At 33.4% G+C, this 26,010-nt stretch overlaps 2 protein-coding genes across 2 annotated transcripts; both read left to right on the forward strand.

Annotated features, from left to right (window-relative positions):
* The first annotated feature begins 9,654 nt into the window (after positions 1-9,654).
* Positions 9,655-13,703, forward strand: LOC143556472 (WD repeat-containing protein WDS homolog). The gene is made up of 4 exons (XM_077045779.1): positions 9,655-10,390; positions 10,535-10,636; positions 12,002-12,637; positions 13,315-13,703. The coding sequence occupies exons 1-4, from the start codon at positions 9,746-9,748 to the stop codon at positions 13,492-13,494; spliced, it is 1,563 nt and encodes a 520-aa protein (XP_076901894.1). The 5' UTR covers positions 9,655-9,745; the 3' UTR covers positions 13,495-13,703.
* Positions 13,704-15,438: 1,735 nt separating this feature from the next.
* Positions 15,439-22,167, forward strand: LOC143556485 (uncharacterized). The gene is made up of 14 exons (XM_077045789.1): positions 15,439-15,508; positions 16,623-16,787; positions 16,890-17,006; positions 17,091-17,175; positions 17,378-17,486; positions 17,923-17,990; positions 18,086-18,205; positions 18,311-18,894; positions 19,696-19,899; positions 19,980-20,040; positions 20,135-20,248; positions 20,430-20,543; positions 20,841-20,947; positions 22,034-22,167. Exons 1-13 carry the CDS (start codon positions 15,441-15,443, stop codon positions 20,937-20,939), a joined length of 1,908 nt encoding a protein of 635 aa, XP_076901904.1. The 5' UTR covers positions 15,439-15,440; the 3' UTR covers positions 20,940-20,947; positions 22,034-22,167.
* The last annotated feature ends 3,843 nt before the right edge of the window (positions 22,168-26,010 follow it).

Here is a 26,010-nt window from a genome sequence, read left to right on the forward strand (position 1 = left end):
ACTACTATAATTTCTTTTCAACTACGCTTTAATTTTTATGCCCAAATGTAGTCAACTTATACCAGACAATTTTGACCCATAAATTCGTAATACCTCTTTCAAAAAAATTCAGCCAATTGATCAAGCTGTTGAAACCAGCCATTCTTTTTTAGATAATAACTTAATTGAGATAATTAGAAAATGTTAATAATATAATTTTAAGTATTAATAATTTTAAATTAATAATATAATTTTAAGAAATTCATATTTGTTTAATTGAGTTAATTAATAAATATTAAATAATAATAAAATAAAAATTTATTAAACTGAATGAATGGTAATTAAAAAATTAGTTAATTATGTGGAATATGTATAAATGAAAATTGATTAGTTGGCATCCTATGTGGATGACATATTTGAAGGCCATGTGAAAAACATGTTTTGCTTTAATAAAATAGTTAGATATTTAGATTAGATTGTTGCGGTTATGTATATAGGGTCAAGTTATTCTACAAAGAGGGACAAAAATAATAAGGATGAGAATAATTTGTAGGCACACAAAAAAATCCTTAAAAAATTAATAAAAAAAATCAAAACTCAAAATTTAATAAAAAATGAAAAAAAGTAAAAACATAAAAAAGTTTCTACTGTCTTTCTCATTCTAAAAAAAACAGTGTTGAGTGAAAAACATCATTGTGTCTTTTTGTTATCATTGTGTTTATTTCCTCCATTGATTGTGTTTTTTTTCTTGGCATTATGTCTTTTTTACTTGATATTGTGCTATATTACTCAACATTATTTTATATTTTATTCGGTATTTTGTCTTTTTCAGTTATAATTGTGTCTTTTGTTCATTTTCATCATTGTGTCTTTGATCTCGGCATTGTGACTTTTCGTCGGTTTTTTTTTTGTATGGGAATGATGGGGGAAACATTTTAGTTTTTTATTTATACCTTGAGTTATGATTGTTTTATAATTTTTTTAAATTTATTTTTAAGGGGTTTTTTGTGTGGTCACAAATCCTTCTCACACTTCTTATTTTTTCCCCCCTTTGTATTTTAACTTTACCCTATGTATATAATCTACATAGTTGTAAGTAAACTATGGATAACTAAAACATATACAAACAATATAGGCCTCTAAACAAGGCAACAAACTGAACGCTTTGTGAATTGTTCGTGAACTGTTCGGTGAAAAGTTTGTTTATGCTCATTTATTTAATAAACGAATGAACATGAACAAAATATTGGTGTTCGTTTAATTAAAAGAACGAACATGAACACATGTTCCGTTCATTCGTTTATGTTCATGAACATTCATTTATATCCGTTTATGTATTAATAGAAAATAATTAAATATTATCTGGATAGGTTATCTGCTTAAAAGTTTTATATTTGTTAATTTGTGTTCATTTAAGTTCGTTATGTTTGTTTGTGTTCATTTACATTTGTTCATATATGTTTGTTTATCTTTGTTCAGTTATGCTCATTTAGATTTTAAACAAACGAACATAAACGAACACAATTGTCCATTTTTAAATAAACGAATATGAACATAAATATTTGTTCGATTAAGGGGGTGTTTGGGATTCCTTATTTTACCTCATTATAACTTTTCATTAAGTTAATAAGTTATAAAATTGTAACTTATGAAACTTTTACTCTCACAACATAAGCAATCCTAAACACCTTATTACTTTTCAAAAAGTTAATAAGTTATAAGTTGGCGAAAATAAGCAATCCCAAACACCCCCTTAAGGTGCGTATTCTTTTAAAGTTAAATGAATGAACACGAACATGCCCTTGTTCGCGTTATTCACATTGATGAATACATCGATCTCAATCTATAGGCTTTGCCGATTTTATTTGTGTTCGCTTGTGTTCGTGAATCGTTCGTGAACACATTAATTTTCTTAACAAAATAACACGAACATAATTCCTTGTTCGGTAAGTGTTTGTGGATTGTTCATGAACACATTTTTTCTCAACGAACGAACATGAACAAAGATCTGTTTGTGTTCATTCGGTTCGTTTACAGCCCTAAATATAGTGTGATAGTTTTCTAAATACATAGTTTACACATGCGTATTTTCAAAAAATAGAAAAAATCAAAAGACACGACTCATTGATAAAATGATTTAGATTTTTTTTTACAATAATTTCGTTTGTTTTAATTGACCATTTATACATGTGAAAAAGATTCACTTTTTTTTTTTATAAAAAAATGACCTTCAAACATCTGCTCTAAAAGTGGTGTCTAATCTTTTAACAATAAACTAGGTTTTATCGCCTATATTACGGGGGTTGTTTTCAATTTTCGTTTTCTAATAGTTATATATTTTTTGGATTTTAATTTTATTTATTGTAAGAAAGATAATAATATACTTAGGGTCATGATGAAAAGGTTTCACAAATTAATAAGATGTTATAACCTGTTTAAAAGCTATCTGGTTTATTGAGACCTATGGCGCGCTTACTTTTTTACTATAAAATTGTTTCTTAATATAAATAATATATTTTTTTTAAAAAAATTGGATATTAATTTTTAGTATATCCCTATTCTATAAGATTTTTATATCAAATATTTGGTGAAATTAATTTTTAATATTATGAGATGTTGTAACTTGTTTAAGGGTTATATGGGTTTGGTGAGACCCATACCCGTGAATTCAGGTCAAATGCATGAGAAGCCTCCATTTACAAAATACAAATAAAGTAATCTAGTGGCTTGAGAGAACGTGTTTTAGCCACCGTGTTACGGGGGTTTTATTTAGATTTTTGTTTTTAATCGTTTTGCTATTTTTATATTTTGTAATGATTTGTTTTATTTTTTAACATATTTTTTTAATTTAATACGTATATAGTAGTTTGTTACGTTAATTACATTTATTTAACGATATGACTCTTTCAATTGAGATGTGTAGGTTTCTTAGATTTTTAACGAACCAACATAAACGAACATGAATATGTTGATTTTTTTAAAACGAACAAACATGAATACAAATATTTGTCTTATGAAAAAGTGGCGGTTAATGTAGGTTACGATGGTGGTTGATGCATGAAATGAGAGGTTGACGATGGTGGGTGGTAATCATAAGTAAATCGGTGATTGAGATAATAGACCAGCGACCGAGAATATGTAGATGAGAGAAATTATTAACATTTGATGTTAAAAGGATTTCACAAATAAATGAGATCTTATAGCCCGTCTAAGGGTCATTCGGGTTTGGTGAGACCTATTGTCACATCCCAACCTAAGGTGGAAATACCAGGACGTGAGCTGATTGTTCACAGCTCAAAGTACCTATCATAAATAAAAATGACAATAACTATTAAGTTAATTATCTCATTTAAAGTGCACATATATCCATAACACAATAAATAATTTAAAACAAATAATCCAATCAAGATAAATGTAATCTTCATTAAATTCCCTATGGTCTTTACTAGATGTTCTTTTCACATCAAACTTCAATTCAAAGGCAGCCTGCATATGCATAGAAAATAGAGTTTGTCAACAACACATGTTGAGTAAGCTTATCACTAGTTTTTGCAATGTTATAATAATAATAATATAAGAAATAAGCAAACGTAATAAATTGCGGTAAATAAATCAAACCATGAGCAAATAAGGTGTCAATTAATCATTGCCAAGCGAATCAGGCATTGGTAAATAAACCATGAGTAAGTAATAAGACCGTTGCCAGGGGAATCGGGCGTGGGTCAATAGTATGATCATACTACAAATGAGAATATGTTGCACCTCTCCGAAATATGAATGAATAAACAAATAAGCACGTAGCAAGTATATTCGATTAATCACACGTAATTACACGTTTGCTATTTTGAGATATATAGATAATATAATATGAAATACGAATAAGTACGCATATGTCCCTAAAACTTGTAAAAACTTAGTAAAATAGGGGAATGATAAAACTTACATTGATTCGTATGCAAGCGAATAATAACAATAATAAACGGTTAAGAAGTAAACGGATCGTCCGTTAACGCGTCGAAAAAAATAAACCAACTGAACCCGGAAAGTGAAAGGATCAACCAAAAAGAAGAGTCAATGGTCGATGTATAAGCAAAGTCAACATTCAAGGCTTGTGTCTTCAAGTAAAACGGCAAAAACGAGCAAGACGATGAAGGCCAGAAACAAGTGACGGCTGGGGAGTGATATATTAGGTTTAGGGAAGTTTGTGGCAGATGTTAGATGATGTGTTTATATGGGAAACACTAAAACGAACCATATTTAGTTAATTTACTCGTTTAGGAAACTGTATAAGCATTAAATAACAAAATCAATATTATAAGCAGTAAAATTTGTTCTTGGGCAAGGGGTAATGAATATGGACATGTACTTAGGGTATGTGAGTTTTCTTTGGGCTTAATTCACTCGATTTAGTAAAAAAAATAAGCGATTTCGGGTCAAAAACGAACTAGGAAACAAAAAACATAACGAATCTGTGCACAGTAGTGGCGGCGGCGCGTGGTGGTGAAGACTAAGGCTGGTCGCGCCGCGCCCTGATCATCTGGGGGAAAATTTTGATTTTCTGACAATTCCAGTCCCTTAACTTTCTAAAATTGCTAAGTTTTGATTATTTTAAAGTTAAAACAAAACATGAACAACCTTAAGAACTTAAAGGGTATAAAAATGAAAATGTAAAGTCATATTACCTTATAATATAAAATAACTAAATTATAAAGCAAACCATAAATTCAGATGATATATAAAAATCCAACACAAATCAAACCAAATTGGAAACATGAAGAAATTGTCTTAGAAAACAAAACACACTAAAACTGAAAGGCAAAAAAAAAAAAGGTTTTCAAGTGTTTCATTTATTTTGAGCCTCCAATGTTCATCAAATATCAACCTTTAAAGTGCCAAACATCGCTCATTCATCAACATTCACTGGGTTTGTTATTGGCCTTTAGACGCAATAACTTCAATATACGGACCTTAAGAAAACAATCATTCTTAAGCGTATCAAACTTATTAAACATGGTTATCTTTTTTTTTGGCTCCATTGTGTTGTTTGTAATAAAATAATAAGAACGCAAACAAAGTATTAAATTGATAATAATTAAAATATATGAACTATATCAATAATATGAATGAATGAAATAATTTGAGTAATACAAATGAACCTTACAAAGAAATACGAAATTGTAGAATTTGATAGATGAAAAGATGTGGTGTGAAATTTATTGTGTAAAACTGAAAGTATATAGAGAGGAGTAATAACATAAATATTTTTTGTTAGTTAATTTAAAAATGAGAGTTATTCTCAATTTCATTCAAGGTAATCAATTGGCACATAAATTTGAAATTTGAAACATGCAACAAAAATAAGAAAGTTGAAACCTATAGTTAATCTAGTTAATATTGTTATTAATAGTCAAACGGTTTTTAATGTTAAAATGATTTCATAAAGACGCAACAAAAATAGGAGAGTTGAAACCTATAATTTATGTAATTATTATTGTTATTAATAGTCGAACATTTTTTTAAATTTAAAAGGTAGATTCGATTAACTTGAATCGATGATCGTGGTTATTAAAAAGAGATGCAGGTCGTCCATAAAATATAATTATTTAGTTTTAAATTATTTAATTATTAAGATATTATAATATGGCTTAGTATATATGGAAATTCTAAAAATATAGCAAAAGAAACGTGCCAAGTGTCTAAAAAAGATGTTAGTTTAATAGTAGTAGGTAGATTCCTTCCTTTAATTTCTCTTACTAAATCGGAACAATTACTAATAAGTAATATTTTAGAATAATAAAAAAAGGCAAACACAAAAGAATTAATTACAATTAGTAATGTCAATATAAACATGTTTAGAGCATTCCCAACCCATTCACTACCCTATATCCATATATATCATATAATTACACTAAAAGTCACTGTTTTTTCTCTCTCATGTTTAATTAAATAATACTATTTATACCTTTATCATTATCTTTTCTCTTTCCTCCACTCACAACCACTTTTAGAAAACATTAAAAAATTATACGGTATGAACAGTGAATCATCAAATTTAACTTTCCCCTGTAACATTTTATCTCTTCTCTACTCACAACCACTTATAACCATACCATATATTTTACAAATCCCCCTCACAAAAATATAGGGAATGGGCTGAGAATGCTCTCATGCTTGATTATAAAGGGTGTTGACATTTTGATTGTAGTGTATGCTACTTGTTATCTCCTGAAAGAACACAAAGCATATACATAATGAATATTATAAAAATTTTAAAAATTATCAGGGTGTTGACAATGTTACTTTTATTTTTGGCTAGATCAAACAGTGTTACAGAAGTGATACCATTATAAAATTGCCCGTTTTGAGCCGAACCAAACAAATAATTTTTTAAAATGTCTCGTTTTGACCCGAACCAAACCGATATTTTTTTTACACAAATGACCTGTTTTGAGCCATTTATTTGACATAATTAAAATGATTAGCCATATATATATATATATATGGCATTCGTATTTGACATGATTAATATCAATCAATTTTCACAACCTGCAAAACTGCATAACTAAAATACTCTAATGATTAGCTAAAAAAAGGTGAAGTAATTATAGAAATTAAACCTCTGATTTTATGTAAATATGGTTTGTGATGAAACAAAATTCATCAACACTTGGTAGAATGGTTCTTCATATTTCCTTCAAACAACAAAATTAGTAAATTTGTCAATATAGTTAATTGAAGGAAAAAAGTTGTTCAAGGTTACAAAGCAATTAGCATACAAGTGATGAAGCTTTTGTAACTTCTTCTATTTGTTCTTCGAATCTACATCAACATCACAAGAAGAAAATGTTCCTGATTTTACTTTATTCACCCTTCAATCTCTGTTTTTTAACAAACAATATTATGAGAATAAAATCACAAAAAAATAAATAAAACCCAATTCATATAAAATCAAATAATAAAGTCCTAGAAGCAAGATACCGACGATGACATGAACATCAACAGAAGGTGCGAGAGATTAAAGCAGAGATGAATAACCCATGAATGAAAATCAATAATAATAATAATAATTAATAATAATAATAATAATAATGATAATAATAATAATAAGGAGAACATACCCAAATCGATCATGAATAGTTGATGAAAATAGATCGACTGTGAATTGGGTTACAATCAATTATCACATAGAAGATGATCATTTGATGTTTGTAGAAATGGCGGATTTTGTGTTTGTAACGACGAGAGAATTGAACAAAAATGAAGGTGCTGAAGAATGAAACGAACAAAATGATATCATGGTAATTGAATGCAATTTAATTTATTTTTGATTTATTTTATTATCAAGAAATTCTAAAATTGCATTATATATATGGACGCTAGTCAAAAAGATGCCATGTGTAAAAAAAAATGTTTTAATAGTATTATAGATATGGCAATACCTTTTCTATTATTTTTCAAAATAGATATTAGATATCTCAAATATTTCCCTACAAGTCCCAAACATACTACTATCACTATGCATAGATAGGTCAAATATATTACTACATTCAAACTGTGGAGCATCACTAGATTATTCGTTAAGCCTTTACTTTTCTTTTTTTTTTAATTTATAATATGAACCTTTCTTGTATATATTTTCTTTTAAGTCGAGTGCTAATTCGGGTTCTCTTTTTCGATTACTATAGCAACCACAAGTACCATACCAATATTCTAGCAAACCCAACAAGAGTTTTCGTTGCGTCCCGCCACGACGTACGGGTTAAAACTCATTATATATATTAAAAATAAGATTATGCTCTCCTCAGTAAATTACTATTCAATTCTAGCTTCTTTTGTTGGCTGTTGGTGTCACATGACATCAAGCTACCGGTCCACTTTAAATTTCATTTTTCATTTTTTCTTAGTTCATAAAACAAAGCCTAGGATACAACACCCTGCCCAATAGAGGTGCAAACTCAAGATCGGCTCGTAAAAGAGCTCGATTAAGCCGAGCTTAAATAAGCCCGAGCTCGAGCTTAAAAATAAGATTGCTTAATAAACGAGCCATAGTTCGAGCTTCACTTATCGAGCTTAAACGGGCCCATCATTCATATGATTTTAATTATATATATATATATATATATATATATATATATATATATATAATGTTATGAATAATAACTAGATAATGTGTATTATGTTATGTATAAAACTATAATTGAAAAATTATAAATACAAATAATGATAAATATTTAAAATTAGTTAAAAATAGTAAATGATTCAAGCCAGAGCCGAGCTCGAGCTTGAAAAACTATAAACGAGTCGAGCCCGAGATTTAAAATAGAGATCAAAACGAGCCGAGTTTGTGCTCGAGCTCTAAATCTGTTAAACGAGTCGAGCTCGGCTAGTTTGCACCCCTACTCCCCAACCGCATATCCCTCTTTAAAATCGAGCCATCACAACGAACCGAACAAGATAGATACCAGTATATTTTTTCGGTTGAACAGTAGCGTCACAAAACAAGGGCCTTAAATACTAGTTTGATTAAATTGTTAAAATGGACGGGTCGGGTTGGGTTATATATAAAATACTAAATTATATCCGTATCAAGACCCGAATATGATACGGGTTGCAATGTTCACACTTGTTGAATAAACCCATACGTCCCTATCAAATAATAATATTATTAACCAAATAAAACAACAACGCATCTGAAAAATAAAAATGAAGGGTTACGAACAAAACAAAACAAAACAAAACAAAACTGATTAACCCACCCACCCACCCCCTTTTCATTTCAACTCCTGCACCGATCTCTCCGGATTCTCGTCTCACGACTCTCACTTAGGGTTTCACTAATTACATGATTCAGCTATCGCAGCATTGATATCATCTATAATTTGCAATCTCAATTGACCACAGGTACTTCAATTTGATTCAAATTTTGTGTATCTCAATTCGTTTTATCGATCGATTTGTTTATTAGTTTACCGGTTGGTTTTCGCGGTATTTTAAGTAGCAGAATTGATTATTTATGCAATTAGGATTAACTGAAGTCAACGCAGTCGTTTGATTTAATCTTATAGGCATATTAGAATGGAATTGAGATGATTGATTGTAGTGTTGGTGGTTAGAGTATTAAATTGAGAATGTAAGAAGGTTTTACATCAGCTGATTATATGATGTCAGACACATGTGTGTTCATGCAAATAACTCCAGCTACCTTATCGGATAATATTAGTAAGATATGTCATATGAGTACAATAACGGTGATGAGACTGAATGAATGAGAGAGAGAGAGAGAGAGAGAGAGAATACACACAGTTAATTATGAATGAAATTAATGAATCCATTACAGATTTAGAATGCATATATATACGTATGAGTCGCTTACATGTACAGTCGCATCTACAATGACATCAGATAGTGGTTCCTTCACGGGACCACTTGATGTCGCTATCGAGTAGATTTCTCTCTGGGAGCCACTAATGATAGCAACTGGTAATTTATTCTTTGGACCACTTGATGTCGTTGTCCATGTCGATGCTGCTTGTTTCCGGATTGTTTTGTTGTTTTGAGGGTGTTACCCCTACAATGTGTAAACCTGCAAAATGCATGCATGCATAGAGATTTAACCTCATGATGTATATAAAATTTAAGGTTTTTTTTTTCTTTTTTCGTTCCAGTAGTTTTTAGTATCATAATGACGGTTGAGTTGCTACATGTTTCGGTTAATGACAAGTGGATGGTATGAGAATCTTGGACCATAGAAAGAATCTGTTCAATAATGGAGAATTTGACGACAATGATTGGCTCAAAAGGAGTAATAAAAAGGCATGAATTTGTAAGGATTCTTATTCAGTGCCTATATTCTTTAGGATATGACAAATCTGCAGCTTCTTTGGAAATAGAGTCCGGGATTTCATGCAAATCTTCAGAATTTAAGCTGCTTGAATCATTGATCCTTGGTGCTGATTGGGAAGGTTGTGTTGATAACCTATATGGGATTAAAGAAATGACAGAAGAACAAAGGGACACTGCTTTGTTTCTTGTTTCCAAACAGTACTATTTGGAGTGTTTGGGTCGAGGTGATGATTCTTTAGCTTTATCCATTTTGCGTAAGCAAATTTCCAATTTGAAAGTGGGCAGAGAGAAAGTGCACATGCTTGCTTTTGGTCTGCTTTCACTCGATTTGAATAAAGTTCATGATGACAATGATGTTTTTCAAGAATTGAGAAAGTTTCTTATAAGTGAACTGGGAAAAGTGATTCCTCCACCAATCACCTTGCCTGATAGAAGATTGCAACATTTGGTGGAAACGGTGGCTGGTCATCAAATTGATTCATGCATCTATCATAATTCTCTTGATCCAGTATCAATCTATAAGGACCATCGATGTGGCCGGGATCAAATCCCAACAGAAACTGTCCAGGTGTGTAAATTCAGTCTAGAAACCACGTGTTTTATGATAGAAATTTCCACCAGTTTTTATCTTGTTTATTGTGTAAATTTGGCTAGTGGATGTTCAGTTATTAACTTGTGTATGTAAATCAGTTTTTCTTTGAACATGTTTCAGATTTTGTCGGCTCACAAGAATGAAGTTTGGTCTGTTCAGTTCTCTAACAACGGGAACTATTTAGCATCTTCATCAAGTGATTGTACAGCCATTATATGGAAGGTAACTTTCACTTCCTTGACAAAATTGATACCATGAAGATTCTACATGTGCAATACATGGGAAAGTTTTTATATGTTAATAATAAAAGCAAGGAAACGCCAACTAAAATTCTTATTTGCTCAATAAGTCCAAATGAACCGAGAACATTCCACATGCACTTTTTGTTGATATCATGGATAGTTGGATACCAGTCGTCCTCTTTTGATACGTGATTACTTGTTTGGTTAAATAATATATGTCATATTATATTATAGGGGGGGCATTTCATCATGTACCTTTATTTTAATGAAGAACGAGTAAATGACATGTGTTAAATACTAATTACTATCCATGCTTACTGAAGCAAGTTGCTAATATGTTATTTTGACATGTCAGTAAATGATTGCTCTATTGAAGCTTAAGAGAATGTGTAATATTTACGTATTATCTAGATCTGGTATCTAAATGAAATTCGTTTTTCCTCATGTCAGTTGGAAATAATGGATTATTTACTCCAAATTGCATCTACAAAATCAGGAACAAAACACGTGTACTGATAGATATAGCACGTTCTTCTCATATCATTATATCTTAACTTTACTTGATGAATCATGCGAAGAAGTTAGCATATCAATTGCCTTCTTGACCATAAAGATGTCAACAGTATAAGATTTAGGTCAAGCTATCTTTTGGAATTCAAGACACTTGTTTCTTATTTATAATAGTAAACATATCTTTTTCTACATAATACGTCCACATCACAAGGAGTTACTCAAAACAGTCTCACATGGATAACAAAAATTAAGTTCTTGTTTCAAAAAGCGTTAAGTTTGATTACTTATATAGATGATGAAATCCTGAATATATAAGCATAAATGGAAATGCTACTTCTTTTCGGCTTACAAAACAGTAGTTTGAAAGAACAAATATTATACCTACTTCAACTATCACTTACAACTTGTTGCTGTTGCGTTATTGGCACATGACATATAAGCTATGAATAAATCACCATAATCAAGTTCTCTAAAACTGGGATAATATATGAATGCATAATATATCGTTTCATATTATCTTTTGTCGTTCACCAGTTTTAGAAAACTGATCATTGTTTAATTGTTCAGGAAATTTAAACTTCTTAAGTATGCACAACAAAGGGAGTTGGGCACTTAATCTCTTGAGTGCCTCCAACTGCCAATTCAGGTGAGACACATGTGTTCAGTTTGACAATAAAGCCAATCTGACACACCTTTATAACCGTAAAATCCTTTAGGATATTTCAATTCGATCAATAAACTAATTAATTGATGTTTTAAACATGTTTGTTTGATGTATCTAAGGAAAACGTACCTCTTTTTCTTAACCCTTATATTTAAACTGTTGATGAAGGTACTAGAAGATTCCAAACTGGCTCTAAAGCACACATTAAAAAGTCACAAAAATCCCGTTTCTTTTGTGGCATGGAGTCCAGATGACACAATGCTGCTGACATGCGGCAACTTAGAAGTCCTTAGGCTTTGGGATGTAGAGACAGGTGCATGTAAGCACACATTTGGTGATGACAGCTTTCTAGTCAGCTCATGTGCATGGTTTCCTGACTCAGCCCGACTCGTTTGCGGTAGTTCTGACCCCAAAAAAGGCATATGCATGTGGGATTGTGAAGGAAATGAGATAAAGGCGTGGAGAGGAATACGGATGCCTAAAATTTCAGATATTGCGGTTACGCCAAATGGAGAGTATTTGATTAGTATCTTTTCCGATCGTGATATTCGGATATTGAACGTGGGTTTGAATACCGAACAGGTTATTTCTGAAGAGCATCCAATAACGTCTCTTTCTGTTTCGGGAGATAGTAAATATTTGATTGTTAGTTTGAACAGTCAAGAGATTCATTTGTGGGATGTTGAAGGGTGCTTTAAAAAACCTTTGAAGTATATGGGGCACAGGCAACATAAGTATGTGATACGTTCCTGTTTTGGTGGGGCCAATGGGATGTTTATTGCCAGCGGAAGTGAGAATTCACAGGTACGTTACCCTACCTAGGTTTGTAAACGAACCGAACGAACACGAATGGAAAAAGTTTGTGTTCGTGTTTGTTTGTTTAACTTAATTGAATAAATGATCATAAATGAACAGGGTTTTCTTTTTCATGTATAAACGAGCAGTTCACGAACATAAACCAAGGAATATAACTGAACATACATGAACGAATATAAGTGAGCTAAAACTAACTAACTGAAATAATGCGAAAAACAATGTCGTTCACGAACATAAATGAGCGAACTAGACATGTGTTCATGTTTGATCGCTTAACTAAATGAACAAAATTCTTTGTCAGTGTTCATTCGTTTATTAAATAAGCAAAAATATGGTAAACGAACTTCTTGCTGAACAATTCATGAACTGTTCACTGATTGTTCAGTTCGTTTGCAGGCCTACTTGAAAGTCACCTACAGTGTGTTAATGTATAAATAAAGTTGCAATATTCACTTTGAAGCACAAAATTGACCTAAAAAAGAAATGGGTCAAACAAGGTGGAAATCAAACAAAGTGTTTATCTAAAGCATAACTCTCCTAATTCCTAAAGCGTTTATTCAAAAGTTATGTTATTATAGAAAGGAAAGAAAAATGAAACATTTCGGACAAATATTGTTTTTGGTCATATCAAAAGAACCTGCTTTGACCTTTAACCCGATCTGCAGGTTTATATTTGGAATAGGCGTGTGTCTGATCCAATCGAGGTGCTTTCTGGCCATTCAATGACTGTGAACTGTGTGAGCTGGAATCCCAAGAGACTTCAAATGCTAGCATCTGCCAGTGATGATCAAACAATTCGCATATGGGGTCCACAGTCAGAGAAGTCTTGTAACAAAGAATTATAGTTAGTCAAAACATGTTTTGTTTTCTTGATGTCTTTTTGTTGATACACAGTATATGTGCATCCATATGTTTTTGCCTTCCTGCACTTTGGTTCTTATGTTCATAGTACAGTAGCTGTTTCTGCAATTGATTTGTAGTTTGCTGCATATTTTTGTTTGTTTTATAGTCAATAAATGGTTGTATGATTTTGTAGGGGATGATTTCTTCTTGCATGTGCGTGTGGATGGAAGTTTAAGAATTACTGTAAATATTGATTTTGGTTTATAAGATTTGAATTTTTTTTTGCCCGAGTATTATCTAATGACATTGTGGGCTAATTCTCCCTCGCATAGCGTGGAAGAGATTATCTTTGTAACACAAAAATATGTATTTTTTTTCTTGTTTTTATCAGATCTAGCTCAAACGCCTTATTGTTATCTTATAGTATAAACATACCATCAATAGCGGTGTCAATCATGTCGAGTTGGCGAGTTAAGTTAGTTAAAGCGGTGCTAATCGTGTCGGGTTGGCGAGTTGAGTTGGTTAACAGGTTGAAATGTTCAACCAAATTTGGGTCGACTTGAAAACGAGCCATTTAACCAATTTATCAAAATAAATAAATAAATAAATAAAAATTAAAAGATTTTTTTAGAAAAAAAATGGATATAATTTAGAGTAGACAAAAACACCCTCGTCGAGTCGTCGTCATCGTCTGAGGGGCTGCCGGAGAAGATGACCGGCTCTCTTTCACTCCTGTGAATATTCTCTTTCTCCAGTCTCTCTTATTATTATTAATAATATTAAGAGTAGTTTGGTCATTTTACACTAACTTAACTGAAAATTTTAACGACGTTAGTTCACGGATTGATTTGGAATTGGAATTGGAATTGGAATTGGAATTAGAATTTGAATTGGAATTTAAATCCCTTTTGAAATCCTTTGATGTGTTTGGTTATAACTTTGTTAACGGAATTGAAATTGGAAAATAGCTCAAAAAGACAAATTTGCCCTTACATCAAAACATGAGTCAAAGAAACAAATAGGTCTGCGATATCCTCAACCACTCAACCAAGTAACCTTCCTTCTTCATCTCTAAAGCAGCCAACCACCATCTCCGGTGACAGCCGGCAGCCATAACACCTACTCGTCTTTCACTTCAACGACAGGAGTGGCTGGAGTGGCTGCGACAACGACGGTGGCGGTGTTTCTCGGTTGTTATCGGCGTCCGGTGTTGCTCGGTGGCGGGAGTGGCTGCGACAACGGCGGTGGCGGGTGACCCGGCTACTGGGCGTTGGTTGGCGGTGGGTGGCAGTGTTGATTAGCGGCGACGGTTTGGATGTATTGGTAGAGGCAGAGGGTTATTTATGGTATTCACACACAATCCCATGAAATCCTTCCAAATAGTGAAGTAATCTGAATTCCTTCATTTGTGTGATTTGATTTGAATGAATTCCAATTCCAAATCCTTTTATTAACCAACCAAACACACTAAGAGATGGAATTCAAATTCCAATTCCAAAGAAATCCCTTGAATTCCAGTGAACCAAACAGGCCATAAGTAATAAGTTGATAACTATGAGTTTATAAGTAGTTAAACTATCAGCAACCACATGCTTAGGTTAAGCATAATATAATATAATATTAGATTATTATGGAGTATTATTTAGGGAAAAAAGAAAAGAGAGGGGATCGATTGTTGGTCTTGTAATTATCTTTCTGACAGCGTCCCGGATTTACCTGGCTAGCTAGGGTTCTCTCTGATCACAATTCTTATTCTTATTAATATATCCAATCCATCAGAGAAACCGAGGAGGCAGATCATACCATCGCATCGACTGAGGAGGGTTTTATTATTATTATTATTATTATTATTATTATTATTATGTCTCACCAGATTCATTCACAATCATCATAATAATACTACCACTTCATAAATTAAACAAAACCTACATCAATCAATCCAATCAACATGAAGACCACATCTCTACACGATCCTTCTTCTTCTTCTTCTTCTTCATCTCAACCGCCTCATCAGAAGTCAGATTCTATTCTGTTCTTTTACTTCACTTTCTTAATTCTCTATTTACCAATCCAGATCTGTTCATTCATAATCAATTTTGGTTCTAGGATATGTGAATTTGATACTGAAAACTAATCTGATTCTCTTTAATTAATTATATCAAATTAGGGCAACTATGTTATTATCGCCTTTTTATTTCTTACAATTCTTCTACTTAGATCTGTATTATGTTAGATCACTGCTGATATATTATTAGACTCTTATTATCATGTAACCCTAATTCCTATCTTATTGTTTCATATTTACCTTTTCTTGCACCTTATATTTGTAATTATTATTTTTATTACAGTTTTTTCTCTTAAGTAATTAGGCCTAGTTGGATTACTGCCTTACTGGATGCTTATTTTGCAATTTTAGTTCAGTTACTTTAGTAGTTTCTTAATGTATAATTTAAGAATCTCGCTTGATTGATGCTGAATTTGCTTTCATTTCATGAAATTAGGGGAAACATGTGATTTTAGCAGTTTATAATCAAGCTAGGGCTTTGTCATTCTTGAATCTATATGTTAGATCACTGGTGCTGTATGTGATGCATCTGATATATTTGATTGTCATTATATGAAAAAGTGTGACCCTAATTTATATCGGGTATTATTGTTTCAGATTTTGGTTTTCCTGCACTTTTAATTTGTTTCTTTTGCGGTATTGGTGTTGAATTATTCAAATCAGGCAACTGGTTCAGTTGGATACTTATTTTGTTTCGGTTGATGCTTATATAGGCCTTTTGGTCTTTTAGGTTTGCATACTGTATGTTATAACTTTGAAACAAATGAATTGTTGATGTTAGAAGCTATCAAATTATGCTATGGTGAAGTTTGTTATATACTAGGCATGTGAAATGATTTTATTTGCAGTTGCATCTTTAAATCTGCCAATTGGTTCAGTTGGATGCTTGTATTTGTTTCTGCTTATGTTTTTAGAGGCTTTTAGGCCTTTTATGTTCTCATACTGTAGGCTATACCTTTTGAAACAATTGGATTGCTTTTTAATGTTGAAAGCTGTTATAATTATGTATTTATGTTATTGTAAAGTTTGTTATATATTAACTGTCTAATTTGATACTTTTTTCAGTAGTAGGAATGTGTACCAAATGCTGACCAAGAGAGAAATAGCTCCAAGAATAAAAAAGCATATGCCAAGAAGGCAAAGGGGTAGACCTTATGATCTCAACCATCGAGCATATGTTAGGCCCCACAGTGAAAGTGCAAGGGATTCAAGGCGTGAACTTCTTTCATGGTACTTATATAGAGCCCAAAGTTTTATTTATGTTACTTATACTGTTATGTTATAAGTAAAGGTGACAGTTGTATTATGTCTCCAATTTATTTGCTTGTACAGGGTGGAAGCTCAGTCTTTGGGGTGTTTATCAGCCAAATATTGTTCATTAACGCCCTCGCCAAGGTCGACTATTGCAGCAGCATTTAATCCAGATGGGAAAGTTCTTGCTTCTACTCAGTATGTTGCTGGCTGTCTTTGTTTTGTTATAACCACTTTATCTATTTGGTTATTAATTGCTTTCTTTATTTTTGTGGTTGACAGTGGTGATCATACTGTCAAATTAATCGACAGCCAAACTGGGAAGTGTTTAAAGGTTTTGAGTGGACACCGAAGAACACCTTGGGTGGTAAGTTTTGCTGCTGCTTGTTCTTGAACACGTGACAAATTAGTTGTGCTCTAAATGAAGTAGTTATATAAAGCTAGTTCATTACTATTTTGCTTAATAAATCTGATTCTGGTACATAAAACTCAAGTGTCTAGAAAACTTAAGCTTTATTGTCAGTTTAACATTTGATGTTTTGTTAATGCGGGTGGTATTGATTTTACAGGTTAGGTTTAACCCATTGCATCCAGAAATACTGGCTAGTGGAAGTTTGGACCATGAAGTTCGCTTATGGAATGCTAATACATCAGAATGCATAGGATCCCGTGATTTTTGTAATTACTGAACATTTCTTTTTTACTAAATCAAAGATGAGTTAGGGAGTTATAAATTCCCTTTTTAATCTATCAAGCAAACAGAAACTAGTTTAGGTTTTGGCATTTTTGATAAATTAATGCATAATTACATGCTTTAGAGGTGGAAATTTGATCCATATAACTATAAATGGGTCGAATTGGATTATGCTTTATCTTTCAATCAATCAAATGGGCTCAAAGTCATTTGAATGTATTCAAATTCATAAAAACCTTGAACTATTTTTGTACTTATCTGGTTTTCATATTCATATTTTGCACATTATTTATTCTAAGTAGTTGAATATATATAAAGAAAGGTGTTAAGACCAGGGCCCCACCCAGCTCGTTTTAGTTTCCGCTAATAAATGGCTCTTTTGTTATTATCTTACATCTACAACATCTGTGTTTATCACAGATCGCCCCATCGCTTCCATTGCGTTTCATTCTGAAGGTGAACTGCTTGCAGTTGCTGCAGGCCATAAGGTTTTGGTCCCAATCTAACCGTGTTTTTTTTGTTATAGCTATACTGTTTTGATGAAGTTAAATCCATTATGTTTACTTTATAATTTTAATTTCAGCTGTATTTATGGAAGTACAACAGTAGAGGTGATGCACCCCCTATCATATTAAGGACTAGACGTTCTCTTCGTGCTGTGCATTTTCATCCACATTCTGCTCCACTCCTATTAACTGCGGAGGTAATCTGATATGTGTTGGCCTATTCTGACCTGAACATATATGACCTGGCACTATCTGAAACTTTTGCTATGCTTTGAATTATTTAACTTGGTTGACATTTTCAGGTCAATGATCTTGACACTTCAGATTCTGCAATGGCACTCGCTACATCTCAGGCTTATATGCATTACCCCCCGCCAGCAATATATATAGGCAATATGCATCGCATTGACCGTTTAAGTTTGGCAGCCGAATTACCATTAGTACCTTTACAGTTAATGCAAACTGATGCTGCTTCAAACATGGATATATGTGGTACTGAAGACACAGGGTCGGGCCAACCAAACCCGTCAACAGATCATGTGCATTGGGAATTACCGTTCATGCAAGGATGGTTAATGGGCCAGAATCAAACGGGCCCGCCACCTACTTTTCCATTTGATGGTGGTCCACATAGTTATACGGTTGCAACTGAGCCACCATCTAATGTAAATCTTGGTCAAACCAGTGAGTCAGCTAATGGGGCTGACTCGATTCCTATGATGAGTACAATACAATCTCAAATATCTGCATCGTTGGCTGCTACTGCAGCTGCTGAGTTGCCTTGTACTGTAAAGCTAAGAATTTGGTCTCATGATTTAGAAAATCCATGTGCTTTGCTCAAGGCGGAAAGATGCCGTTTAGTAATACCACATGCTGTCCTTTGCAGGTATGATTTTATGGTTGTTTCAGAATTTATTTAACAATTGAAGTTATTAGTTTGATCCGAGTTACGTGTGTAAACATGCATATTTAAAGTGCTAATTACATAAAAAAGGTAAGCATCTTTCCTGCCCATAAAAACATTAAGATTTTGAAAAAAATGATAAAATACTTCAAACTGCTAAAAATTTTGGCTTCAAGGTAATCTGTACAGGTTACCAGGTCAAAAATGAAATGATGTGGCTGCTGACTTGTCAGTAAGCTTGGCCATGCTGACCTTTTTCTTTTTTACATGGTGTTTGGAAACCGGTAACCTGCTGATAGGATTGAAGATTATATTAAACCAAAAATTTGAAAGTTTTGAGGGTTTTTTTTCTAGGGCAAATAAAGTTGGTTGTCTGAACTAGAATTAGACCAAAGTTGGTTTATGCATTCAACCTTTTTTTAGGTCGTAATTTGATAATACCATATTCTTTTTTAAAGACAAAAAAAAATCATTTTTACCAATTTCATAGTTAGCAAAAAAAAAAAAAAAGAACAGTTGTAACAACTTGGTTCCCCGAATACCCAAATAGAACATTATCTGTTGTGATGATGCACAACAAAAACATTGTTTTTCAATTCCTTTATTCTGTAAAACTGACTGTTACCAGTATTAAGTAATTGAATCAATTTTCTTTAGTGTGGAATGGGTAAATTTGACATTTTAGTGTTAAAAAGGGTAACTGTGATAATATTAGATTTAGAACTATATATATGAATTTGATAGATTTATTTAACAATGTCTGTGATGATCATATTGTTTCAGTGAAATGGGTGCCCATTTTTCACCATGTGGAAGATATCTAGCTGCGTGTGTTGCATGTGTACTTCCTCAATTTGAATCCGATTCTGGGATATCAACACAACTCCATCAAGATGCCAGCAGGGCGGGAACATCTCCTACACGCCATCCAATCTCTGCTCGCCATGTCATCTATGAACTTAGAATATATTCACTTGAGGAGGCCACGTAGGATTCATTATTCTTATCAATGATTTTAACTTTCTTTTTATTGTATTCTGACTGTTATTATATTTATACTCACGCAGCTTTGGTTCAGTTCTTATCTCGAGGCCAATTAGAGCTGCTCATTGCTTAACTTCAGTCCAGGTAACTTTCTTTTTTGTATATGAATATTAAAATTTTTATACCGTTTTTTTTGTATTGCACCAATAATATTTAATTAATCTTCTGTTTCTTGCAGTTTTCACCTAGTTCTGAGCACATACTGCTTGCTTATGGTCGCCGTCATAGTTCTCTTCTCAAGAGCATTGATATTAATGGTGACACTTCTTTATCAATTTACACAGTTTTGGAGGTAAATATTCACTATTTTCGCTCCGATTATCTGAATTTCAAAATTTTACTTCATTTTGCCAATTATCTAATTTTCATTTAAAAGCTTAATTTATTTCATGCTATTATATCTGCCAATTATCTGATTTTCATTTAAAAGTTTACTGAACATTTTTATAATCTATTTGATTATTAAATTTCAGGTGTATAGAGTTTCGGATATGGAACTCATGAGTGTGCTTCCTAGTGCAGAAGATGAGGTGAATGTAGCTTGCTTTCACCCTTTGCCTGGTGGAGGTATAGTTTATGGGACAAAGGTTTGTATTTTTTCGTATCTTGTAGACATAACTGTTTCAACTAATTTATATGTAAACACTTCAAATCAGGTTTTCTATTGATAACAGTTCAGGTTATTTAAAAGAAGTTAACTTACTATTTTAAAAGTATAGCTTATAATCATATGTCATGCATGAATATTGTTTCAGCATCTTATAATCGTATGTAATGCATTAATTATAAGCAAAATTATTTCAGCATTTAATGTATTTGTTCAACATTTTATTTAGGTTTTTATAAACAAATTGTTTCACATTTATAATTATGTGTCTTTGCAGGAAGGCAAGCTTAGAATCCTTCAATTTAATGGTGCGCGTGGGACAAATTTAACCCGACCCAATAACTTTCTAGAAACACGTATGGTCGATGCTGAATAATAGTACAGGTAAATATGATGGCAGAAAACCAGTTAAAAACATTTTTAATCAACTTCATTTTGATTTTCACATTTATAAGTTATAACCGTTGATACTAAAATTGTACTTAAAATGTCTGTCTACCAGTAAATATGATTTCTGAAATTGTACTAAAAAAGTTAGGGCTGTCATAACATGTCGGATACGACACGATAAGACACCTGCGGTGCTAAACACGAACACGACACGATAACTAATCGTGCCATTTTTTCCAAACACGAACTTGTTTAGTAACATGTTATTCTGTTAAGACCTGTTAATGACATGTTTAAACATACAACGAATAATACATGTGTAATGAAACAAAAATTTTCAAACAAGCATAAAAGTCTTAATTAATACATAATCCATAACAATTTTGAAACAGCCTCTCTATCCTTATGTCCAAGGCTTGATGCAAAACTACTATCGAGCCGGGGGTCTCACCGGAAGCAGCCTCTCTATCCCTATGGGGTAGAGGTAAGGCTGCCTACATCTTACCCTCCTCAGACCCTACCATAGCTTTGCTATTGGTGGGATATACTGAGTACGATGATGATGATGATGATGATGATGATGATGATGATGATGATGATGATGAATTTTGAAACAGAAAACCACAATCCTTAATATATATGAAACAAAAATGAAACAAAAGCCACAAATTCATAGCATACTTGAAACAAAAAACCATAGAAGCAAATCATAACATCCATTTAAAATATAATACCGAGTTCTGACGGACATAACTGAAATGTCATATATAAGTATGACTTTAGGTTTAGGACTTTAGGAGTGTATATTTATTTATTTTTTAAATTAAAAATCTACACAGGTTACTAACGGGTTAGCGGGTCGTTAACCTGTTATGATACGAATTTTAACATGTCTTAAACACAGGTCGACCTGTTTAAGACACGAAGCCCGTTAAGCTCAAACCCAAACCTGTTAAAACCCGTGTTGTGTTGTGTTAACAGGTCCGTGCTACAAAAACGGCTCTTTAAAACTAACAATTTAAAATTGTTAATGTCAAAGCTAAAATATTTTATCCAAAAATATAACTTTTTCGCTTGCAGAAACTTGTACCAGCTCTCCTAACTGATGCTGCTAGCTGGATTGGTTCAATGAACTACTGCTTTGGTTTTATCTTTTACTCTCTCACTTTTGACCTTTTCTTGTATGTTTGACCATGTACAATATGTTTATTAACAAGGCAGTTGATACAACCGACTCCCCCACCCGTGAAGTGGTCATTCCCCGTGACTACATTCGGTTGTATGTGTAGGTTCAAGTGTTCCACCATGTCCTGTAATGTTGTAGTTAACTTGTAAAGATTTTATCTAAAGATTGTGGTGTATGGTGTTTTTATTTCTGTTTGCTTTACCTACAGTTCATACTTGTATACATGATTAAACCTCGTGTACCATTGTTTGTGCATTAAGTACAAGTGACTAATTTGTTTGAAATGTGTTGTATATTATTTGGGGCTCATTTTAACCATCAGTATAAAGATTATTAAGTTAACATAGAATAGTGCAAGTTATTTTGGGAGCAAACGTTTTAATCATAGATTACACTTTTAATAAAGACTATTAAGTTAAATGTGTTGTATATTATATCTTTACTTTAATACTCTCATTTGTATTGATAGCTTGTGATTTACTAGAAAAACTTTTGATGAACATGTGTTGTACGTTTGTATAATATATTATTATTATTATTATTATTATTATTATTATTCCAATATATCTATATACTATTATCATTATAGTTATTAAGGTGGTGTTAGTTTTTTTACCAGAAAGAGCCTCTTATGTCTACAACGCGCAGACCATGCACAGACCTTTAGGCTTAGAGATTGTTTGTTTTTTCTGAAGACATTTCATTAAAAAACGTTTCGCGCCCTCTTATCTTAAAAGACATGGACTAACCTCTTTTACATCTTTTGCATCTTCTATGTTAATTCAAACCCTAGCCCCCTTTCATTCCACCATCTCCTTCCCTTCATCTCCTCCCCTACCATCTCCCCTTCATCCCCACTAGAGGTGGACAACAAAACCGGTTCCTGGAACCGGTTCGGCGGAACCGAACCGGAACCGAACCGGTTCCTACCCGTTTTTCGTAGGAACCGGTTCGGTTCCGTTTCAACCCGACGATCCGGGACCGGTTTGACATGTTTGGAGGTGGACCGGGTAGGAACCGGAACCGAACCGGAACCGGTTCTGGAACCGGTTAGACCGGAACCGGTTCGGAACCGGTTATAGCCGTTGGAGTGGTTCTAGCCGTTGGGAAACGGTTTTATGGCCGTTTTTTGACCGTTGGGGTCAAAAATGGCCGTTTTTTGGCTCCCCAAACACCCCACTACTAGTATAAATAGGTATTTGGTGTAATGGGTTCATCACAACACTCAAAACGCAAACCCGAACGCAAAAAAATACAAAAAAACGCTATTACAACGTTCTGAGTTCTCTAATCTCTTGTTTTCTCTTCTTCTATATTCATATTTGTTGTTATGGCTGCCTCACAATCATCGGTTGGTCAAGGTTCCACCGCCGGACCAAGTTTCGTTCGTATTGTACCTCATAATCGTAATCAAGAGATTTGGTGCAATTGGGATTTGGTTGAATTGAGTGACCATTCATTGAAGGCTCGGTGCAAGTTTTGTGGGATTTATTTAAACCCACTTTCGAATTCAAATTTGAAGAAACACATCGAAAGACCGTATTGCAGGGCGTTGAAACAGAACGTCGAGTCGCAACAAACGCAAATGGATAGTGAAGGCGGAATATTTACATACCAAATTGATCGAGTTCAAGATCGTATGGCGAAGTTTGTGATTCAAGAAGCTTTGCCGTTTAGCCACTTCGACAACCCTCGCTTAACCGCCATGATTCGAGATACGCTTCAACCACAATACACTCACGTAAGTCGTCATACTCTTAAACGTTATTGTTTAAAATTGTGGAAGAAGGCCAAAGAGGTACTAATTGCATATTTTGAAAATATAAATACGGGAATAAACTTAACTAGTGATGTTTGGTCGGCTCCACATGGTCTACCCGAATCTTATCTTTGTGTCACCGCTCATTGGGTAGACCCGTCATCGTGGGAAATGATGAAACGCACCATTGCTTTCGAACTCTTTGAGTATCCACATACGGGAGATAATTTGTTTGAAATTTTAGATTATGTTATAAAAACTTATAAACTAGAAAATAAAATATTTTCAATGGCATTTGATAACGCGTCGAATAATACATCGGCGGTTGATAAATTAAAATTAAAATATACGCCGATTTGCAATGGTGTATTTTTTCACTCAAGGTGTGTTGCACATATCATTAATTTAATCGTGCAAGACGGACTTGCTTCGGATGAGGTTACATCGGTTATAAACGATTTTAGAGTAATGCTACATGAAGTTTTTAAGAAAAGTAAAAAAAGACAAATGGATTATAGAAAATTTTGTAAAGATACGGGAAGAAAAGCTTTGGGAGCTAATTGGGATGTACCTCATCGATGGAATTCCACTTGCATAATGTTTCAAAGTGCTTTGAAACAAAGAGACACTTTACAAATGTTTCATTCTAGTCTTGCCGAGAATGATTTGGCAATCCCCTTTTCAAATGAGAAATGGGAAATTATCAATGACTTATCGACTTTTCTTGAAGTTTTTAAAACATCAACTACGAAACTATCGGGAACGTATTATCCGACAAGTCCCTTGGTTCTTTCGGAGTTATTTTTAATCGTTAACAATCTTAAAGAATTTGAAAATAAAAGTCCAATGTTTTCAAACATCATATTACCAATGAAGTTTAAATTAAAAAAATACTTTCTTGAATTGCCACCGATTTTTACTTGCGCCGCCGCTTTAAACCCAATGTTAAATGTTACGGGGGTTGAATGTGTGATAGACGAAATTTTTTCAGCCTTAGATATGCATGAAGTTGACCCAAACTTTTCAACAGAGGCACAAAATGATTTTAACTTGAATTTTAAATTTATGTATGACTTTTATATAAATAAATATGGGTCAAACATACACATGCCTACGCCGGGGGGGTCTTCATCAAGTTCAAGTGCTCCTAGAGTACGAGACCCCATGATTAGCCTTATGAACACCGTTCGCAACGTAACGGCTAAAAAACAAAGGGGTAACACCCCTTCAAGCGAACTAGGAAGGTATAGTGCATATGATTTCTCTACCGGTTTATCCGAAGAGGAATATGGCACTTTTGATGTTTTGGCTTGGTGGAAGGTAAAGGAAACCGAGTTTCCGATTCTTGCCACCATGGCCCGTGATTTACTAACCGCCCAAGCTTCTACGGTAGCTTCGGAATCTGCTTTTTCTCTTAGTGGCAGGGTAATATCGGTGAGAAGAACAAGACTGAATTCGGAGTCGGTGGAGATGTGCATTTGCTTGAAGGATCACTTGGACTCAATCGATCGTGTTCAACACGTAACCACTCTGGAAGACGAAACACCACTTGATGTTCGAGTGCACGACGAACAAGAAGGCGTTTCTACAAGTAATTCTGATGAATAAGTCGCCACTCAATAATTACAACGAACAAGAAGGCTTTTATAGAAATAATATGTCACAACTTTATATTTATAAGTTTAATGTTTTGTTAGTTTGTTTTTGAATATTTTAAAACATGTAACCTTTTTTTTTTGAACTTCTTAAAGTAAATAAAATGAATTTTATGTTAATTGTTTTTTTTATTTAACATGTTATACAAATACGAGCAGCGGAAACGAAAAACGAAAAAAAAATTATTTTTACACTGTAACCGGTTGGAACCGGTTACAGTGTAAGAACCGGTTTAGGAACCGGTCAGAACCGGTTCCACCGGTTCCGGGTCCGAGGGTTGGGGAACCGGTTCGGTTCCCTAACCGGTTCGAACATGGAACCGGTTTAAACAGTGATGTTGACTAATGGAACCGGTTCTGAACCGGTTCCGGTTCCTTTGACCAACCCGATTTGATCACCTATAATCCCCACCATGGCGACCTCCACTGTCATGCCGCACCGCCGCTGCTCCATTGC

The sequence above is a fragment of the Bidens hawaiensis genome, unplaced genomic scaffold, assembly GCF_021521415.1.
Source record: "Bidens hawaiensis isolate Kalapana, Puna unplaced genomic scaffold, B.hawaiensis_p1.1 tig00018577_1, whole genome shotgun sequence".
In the NCBI taxonomy this organism is placed as follows: domain Eukaryota; kingdom Viridiplantae; phylum Streptophyta; class Magnoliopsida; order Asterales; family Asteraceae; genus Bidens; species Bidens hawaiensis.

Coding starts and splice junctions, on each gene's coding strand:
- LOC143556472 (XM_077045779.1), top strand. CDS start 9,746: ATGGAGAATTTGACGACAATGATTGGCTCAAAAGGAGTAATAAAAAGG. Junction 10,391..10,534: donor TCCCAACAGAAACTGTCCAG/GTGTGTAAATTC, acceptor AACATGTTTCAG/ATTTTGTCGGCTCACAAGAA. Junction 10,637..12,001: donor GTACAGCCATTATATGGAAG/GTAACTTTCACT, acceptor CTGTTGATGAAG/GTACTAGAAGATTCCAAACT.
- LOC143556485 (XM_077045789.1), top strand. CDS start 15,441: ATGAAGACCACATCTCTACACGATCCTTCTTCTTCTTCTTCTTCTTCA. Junction 15,509..16,622: donor TCTCAACCGCCTCATCAGAA/GTCAGATTCTAT, acceptor TACTTTTTTCAG/TAGTAGGAATGTGTACCAAA. Junction 16,788..16,889: donor AGGCGTGAACTTCTTTCATG/GTACTTATATAG, acceptor TTGCTTGTACAG/GGTGGAAGCTCAGTCTTTGG.